Source organism: Phalaenopsis equestris, unplaced genomic scaffold (genome assembly GCF_001263595.1).
Source record: "Phalaenopsis equestris unplaced genomic scaffold, ASM126359v1 Scaffold000801, whole genome shotgun sequence".
NCBI classification, from domain to species: domain Eukaryota; kingdom Viridiplantae; phylum Streptophyta; class Magnoliopsida; order Asparagales; family Orchidaceae; genus Phalaenopsis; species Phalaenopsis equestris.
In genome coordinates this window covers 95,344-102,025 of record NW_018165241.1, presented here as the reverse complement: position 1 = coordinate 102,025, position 6,682 = coordinate 95,344, and the positions used below count along the sequence as shown (strand labels likewise).

Genomic DNA, 6,682 nt, shown 5'->3' with positions numbered 1-6,682 from the left:
GAAAGAGTGGAAACGACAAGAGGATTGCAAGACAAGCGGTGACACCTTGCTGTTTGGGTGGCAGCTGCAAGGTAGGCAGGTGGAAAACAAGGAATGGTAGGTCAAACAGCAGTAGTTTGCTGTTTTGGGGTGGTAGTAACATGGTAGAGGGGTTTTGGGGCGGTTATGAGTGTTGGAAGCTGGTAGGAATGGCTGGGACAGCAGGGTAACGACAATAGCAAGAGTTTGGGATGGGTGGGGGTGCTGGAATGGGGAAGGATAGCAACTCCTTTCTGTCTGCAATGCTGGCATCAAGCCGAAACGTGAATGGCAGCAGCTGGAAGATGGGAAACTTCAGGAAAACATCAGCAGGCGGCTGTTTGGGATGGGGGAAGCAATGGAGGGCAGCCTGAAGCGATGCGAGGAGAATGCGGAAGGAAATCATGTCTATTAAACCCAGATATTTAACCTGTGCCTGAATTTGTGCACTTGTAACCATCAATAATTGAAATTTCTCTTCTTCGAGTGTGTGGGATGATTAACTATGCGTGTTTATGCCGGTTAGAAGATTAGATTCTATATTTAAATAAATCTTGGCAAAAACTTTAGTGGAAATCTTATTGATCCAAAATTAATCTACCTTACAAAAAATGAACTCCAAATTTAGAAGTTGGGATTGGCATTTTTTCTAGGCATACATCTACCTAAAAATGTCTAAGATGTTTGTGTGCTTGTATGCTAAATGCTAATGTCATTATCAAGATGATGATGTTGAAGCATTTCTACGCTCTGCTAATGAGGGAAGTGTTATCACTAAATTTCCTTTATTCAACATTATTAAAGGATCTTATTTTTATTTTTCTTTCTTCCACGAAGCCTCTGGAGCTTCTTCAACATGTTACTCTGGGATATTCTAAAATGAGATTTATTATATTCTGCATAATCTCCTTTGGTAATTATGTGATGTAGATTTGCTGTATCAGCTTTTTGAGTCATTTGTGGCGTTAATGTTTTTTTGCTTAACTGGTCCTTAATGAGTCTTTTCAGGTAGGGTCCCAGATTTCGATTAAAAGCGCCCATTCTCTATCATTTAGCAATTCAAGCACAGCAGCAACTGGGAACCTTCTGCTTGCCACCGAAGATTTTAGTCTGTCAAGTACATGGATGGCTTTTGATGAACCAATAGGCATATGGAGTAACAACTGTTTCACAGAGCACAAATTTCTAGAGCATCTTAATGTTACAAAAGATGTTTCTGATTACTTGTGGTATATAACAAGGTAAAATGTAACATTATTTTGATTAGCTTCTCACATACTACATGAACAGAATATCCTAAATGGTATCTGGAGACAACTTGTTTGATGAAACGGTAATTAAAATTTTACAAATTTGGAGTGGTCCATGTTTAAATTGAACAAGTTTGTTGGGAAAATTATTCAAAATTTTGATTCCCTTGTATTTTATGTGATAAACATTCCTAGTATGAGATCCACAGTGCTAATATTGTTCATCCTTCCATGTTTGAGACCTGCCCAGTATGTTAATAATTGTATGGTGCTTTAATTCCCTTACATCCTTAGTGCATTTATTTTTCTCGAGTGTGAAACATGGTCAACAGAAAACAACATAAAACTTTTTTTTATTCAGAATAAATGTTTCTGGTGAGGACATCACATACTGGAAGGAAAAAGGCATTCTTCCAACGCTTACAGTACATAGCATTCGAGATGTAGCCAGAATTTTTCTAAATGGTCAGCTTATAGGTACTATTTTCACTGCTTGTGATTTCTATTTATCTAACTTGTAAGAACTTGTCAAACATAAAAGCAGTTGTTTTTGTGAATTTAGACTTTAAATTACAAACAACATCTTCTTCTCTTTTTCCTTTTTCTTTTTTTTCTGCTTCTCTTTTCTATCAAATATGAAGACATTTTTATTTGCCCATTTGTGAAAGGGTGGCACTCGAGTGTTGTGGGTGTTGTTTGGTTCTATATTCAAATCAAACTTTTTAACTTAGGTTACCTAGGTTTTTTTTTCCCGTATATTTGATTTTGTGTGTGTGTGTGTTTGTATGCGCTTTGTAGTGATAAAAACTTTAAGATATTCCACTTTTGATGGACTTTGTAAAACTCAGGTATGAAGTTAGAGTCTTGTATATCATATTCCTAGTCTCAAATTCATACCTGAGTTTTAGCAATATTTTAATTTGTCTCATTTTCATCTAGGCCTGCTGTTAGAGGCAACAAAACATGTCTCCAAGTGCTTTCTGTATTTTAGTTTCTTCATTTTCATTGTAACTACTAGAATGACAAGGACGTAGCTTTCAATGCATTAATGACTTATTTGAAATGAAGGTGGTACTTATGGAAGCTGGGTTAAGTTGGAGCAGAAGCTTCAACTGGTCGAGGGATGCAATGAATTAGCTTTATTATCCGAGACTATTGGCTTGAAGGTAAACTAACTTGATTTAAAATTTTCCAATTTAGCAACTTGAGAGTGAATTTTCCATTTGGGCAGGTTTATCAGCAAATCTGTATTTATGAAGCGTGGTTTTCTTCTTCTGAAATGCATTGTTTGAGCTCTTACTACTGTTTTAAACATTGGTATTTAATAAAAATGTGTAATAGTCAAACTAAAATATTCTAGCGAGAAAGCATTGATTTGCATCCGGACTTTTAATGGAGTGCAAAATATGTTTCAGCGGAAAGATATTCTTGTAACTAGAGGTCATGTCATATGAGATAAATTTTCTTTTCTGTTTGACTTGTGCTGTGGTAAATCTATAATTCTTAGGATATGAACAAGTGGGAAAAAAAAGTGGGGAAAGTGCTCAATCCAAATCGGTCCTTAGTGACACCTGAACTTCGCTAACAAGGAAACACTGCATTAAAAGAGAAAGTTGAGAGAGAGAGAGAAAGTGGTGCTAGGGAATCTAAACTATGAAGAGAGAGGCTGAGAAATTTACTAGATTGCCCAAAAAAAAACATGATTACAAGTACTAACAATATGATCAAGAACTCAACTTTTGATACTGGAGTTAACCCAAATAATAGAAAAATCAATATTATTGCTGAATTCAAATAGGAAATTATAACCGACTCATGAAAAAACTAAAATTTCAACAATTAACAGCACAAACCCAAGCTAGAACGAGATTTGGGGTGGTGGTGGTGGTGACTGACAAAGATTTAAGCCTCCTAAGAGGTTAGAGAGTGGGTAGTGGGGCGGCAGCAAACAAGGAAGGCAGCGGTCTGTGATGGCAATGTAGGATGGTTGGACAGCAGTAGCACAGCAAGGCGACTGAGTTGTGGGGCTTTGGCAATGATGTAGGATGGCTGAAAAGGCAGGAGAAAGTTGTTGGGATGGTTGAACAACAGCATACAGCACATTGATGGGGCTGCGATGGTGAGGTAGGAGGCTTAGAGGAGGTGGAGGAGGGTGCTGGGATGGCTAGCACAGCAATGGAAACAATAGGGAAGGATGTTATCGTAGAAGGGTAGCGAGCGAGTTTGCAGGTTGAGTGGCTCCTTTTGCCCTGGTGACGTCGATCGGTATTTTCTGTTTCTCTGCGGCGGACCACACTTAAACTAGCAGCTCCTTGTGCCCTGCATAAATGTTTTCACTTATCAGGAAAGATTTACTCAACTTGTTTGCTGTCGGCAATAAGAATCTCTAGAGTTTTTTTATTGGTCTCAAGACCTTCTTCCCTACATGTTTGCAGGTTGAGTGGCTCCTGCTCCATACTCCCAACCGCCCGAAGGTAGCAGACTCTGCACTTCTCTAGATCTCCTCGAACAGTGATCATCCCCCCATGTCATGGGAACTTGAGCGCGGCGTGGTAAGTAGACACTATGACTTTGAAGCGGTTCAATAGTGGTCAGCCAAAAATGGTGTTGTAGGTTGGAGACGAGTTCACTATCAAGAAGTCTCCTGTCCCTGTGAATTGCTTCTCGCCCTCTCTCCAGGTAATCGCGCCCAGGACCTCCTTCCGCTCTCCTAAAAATTTGTACAACGAGCTGGCCAGCGCTACTAGTCGATCGGGCTGGAGGTTAAGCTTGTCAAACATTGACTTGAACATGATGTTCACTGAACTGCCAATGTTGATAAGGATACTTCCAGCTTGGAAGTTGATTTCTTTTCCTTGTCATGACAATAGTGTCGTTGTGGGGGTTTCCCTGGAGAGGCAGATCATCATCGATGAATGTGGGGGGGGGTGGCTTCCCCTTCTTTGCATGGATGCGGCATTGCATAGCTCTCCCGTCCTAGACCTCTTCTAGGAGGCTCGACGAAAGGACTCTGTCTCTTCAACGGTTACATTTGTCCGGACAGGTTTGCTCGGGGCTTCTATTGTCGGGGCCTTTCGTGTCTCTGGCTTGAGATCTCCGACGCGACGAATTCCTTCGGATTTCCGGCCATGATGCGCTCCTCGATAGGTTTTGGAGGTGCCTTCATTTCTCCGTATCATGGTCGTGTTCTCGGTGCTACTTGTAGACTTCCTCGTGCCCTGGAGGTAAGCTTTGACTCTCATTGGTGTCGTTTGCTTTAAGTACTCATTTTTGACGTTAGTTTACACAAACCTTAGACTTTGGCTGAATTGCTGGAAATGTCCAATAAGCAATTCGAGATCGTCGATATTTCTAAAACTGATCGCCAACACAGTTTTTTTCCACCCATATTGACCTCAGCTTACATAAAGCAGAGCATCTTGGTTTAATTTGTAGTTTTCTTGGGAGAAGTTTGAGGGTTTTGGTTCAAAAGGGTATATTTGAAAATTATCTTTTTTATCTCAAGTTGGTGGCTCTTTATTATGATATAAATTGTTTTGTTAGGTGGTTTGAATTTGTTGGTTGAAGTTTACAGTCTTAATTATTGCATTTGTGGAGTTTATTAACGCAAAGGGGATATCTATAAATTTGGGAAAAAAATTACAAATAAGCCCCTCTGAGAAGAATGAGGCTAGTAACTCTGCTGCTTCTGCTGTCTTTTCAGACATGCTCTTATTAGTGTCTCCAATTATAGGGAGTTGTTTAAATTGAGGTGGGTACTTCTATTGTTTTTGCTTTCTTTTCACTTTTAATACTAAAGGCCTGCACGTGCCTTAATATTTGGTAGGTTTGCAGCTGGACCACATTACTATTGGCAAGCTTCATGCTTCCCGAATACTGGGCCATGGAATGTTCCTCTATCCCTTTCAACTCACATTTCAATTTGAGCTGCATGAATTTTGTCGTGCACTCCGCTGATAACTCCTTTTGGTACATGTGGTGAAGCTTCATGAACATATCCTGGCGATAGTGTGGTGGTAGGTACTGTCGACGCATCGCTTTCATCTTTTCCCAAAAAGAGATCTTGTCCCGTCTCTCCCTCTGTCTCTTCCGTTTCAAGTTCTCCCACTACAAGGAAGCATTCTTCGTCATCTTGATGGTGGCTAGTTTCACACCTTTGTCATCAGGCAAATCCTTGTACTTGAAGATCCATTCAACCGCATGCCTCTACTTGAGAAAATCATCGCGATCCCATGAAAGTTGGAAAGAAGTGTGTGTAAGTTGTCGCCTATGGTAGTATTTTGTTCTGTTTCCGGTAATTATCTTCTCGGCAACATGGTTAGGGTTTAGGGATGAGTAGTTGGAAGGAGGTGTGTAGGGTGGGAAAAGAAATTTTTTGGGTTGGAGATAGGTTTAAGTATGATGAATGCTAGAAACCCTAGGAATGGACTAGAGTAGGCTAGCGCTAATGCCAAATAATACTATAGTTAACTAAAACCACAATAGGAAAAATAAATATTGTTACTCGAAGCAAATAAGCAGTTACATTATCACAATGAAAAGGGAATATAATGACAAACACACAATGTAGACCCCCAACTAGGGTTGGAGTCAAAGGTAGTGGAAGACTGCAGTAGGGGGGCTGTGGGTTGGGTTGTTGACAAGAAAGGATAGCAGATTGTAAGGCTTGATGACAAGGACAACAGGTAGAGGGGTTGTTGGTGGCCAAGAAATAGCATGTTGGAGGGTTTGGGGCAAAAGATAGTAGGTATGAAGGGTTGGCAGCAAATGGAATAGCATGTTGGAAGGCTGGCGGCAAGGAGGCAGCAAATGGGAGGGCTGGCGGGAGGGAGACAGCAGGTGGGGAGGCTTTGATAAAGGCTGATGATGTTAGAAATGATAGATAAACACCACTTTAGAATGAGTTATAATCATAGCACCATCTCGCCTACGGATTCAACCCCAATGGGGAAGACCTGGATGTTGGTGATTTTTCTGACTGAAATATGAAATCTAAAGCTTACCTAAACACAAGAAAATGACAAAAAAATATTACTAAGTTACCTAAGACTGGGCCCTCTCAGTTAGGCGACAAATCTCTCATTAAGGTGATGTTGACCTCATTTTTAGTGAGGTTTAGTCTTCCTCTTAAGGTTTAGGATCTAGCCTTAGGGATAGGGATCTCCTTTCGACTATCTTAGCACCTTAGAAATGGGACCCGCCTCGTTTTAGAATTTCAACCTACTTCTGTCCCCTTCTGGAGCTTCGCGTGTGTGTTATCAACTTCTAGCACTTAGAAGGGTGAAACCAACATGAGGAAACCCAAAAGAGATCCCTATAAGACCTTCCTAAGCCTTAGGGTGGCCTTTTGCACAATTCACACTCCCGCGCACAAAACTTCGCAATTCGGAGAGTCGACACGTCCGATCGCCACA

General features: G+C 40.7%; 1 protein-coding gene across 3 annotated transcripts in view; it reads left to right on the top strand.

The window, feature by feature from the left end:
- The window catches only part of LOC110031334 (beta-galactosidase 15), a 146,913-nt gene that overhangs the window by 115,026 nt on the left and 25,205 nt on the right, over positions 1 to 6,682 (top strand). For all 3 annotated transcript variants that reach the window (XM_020734481.1, XM_020734482.1, XM_020734484.1), the window contains 3 exons: positions 1,027 to 1,259; positions 1,630 to 1,745; positions 2,337 to 2,434. In XM_020734481.1, the coding sequence (XP_020590140.1) occupies positions 1,027 to 1,259; positions 1,630 to 1,745; positions 2,337 to 2,434 (447 nt within the window). The remainder of the gene's footprint in view (positions 1 to 1,026; positions 1,260 to 1,629; positions 1,746 to 2,336; positions 2,435 to 6,682) is intronic.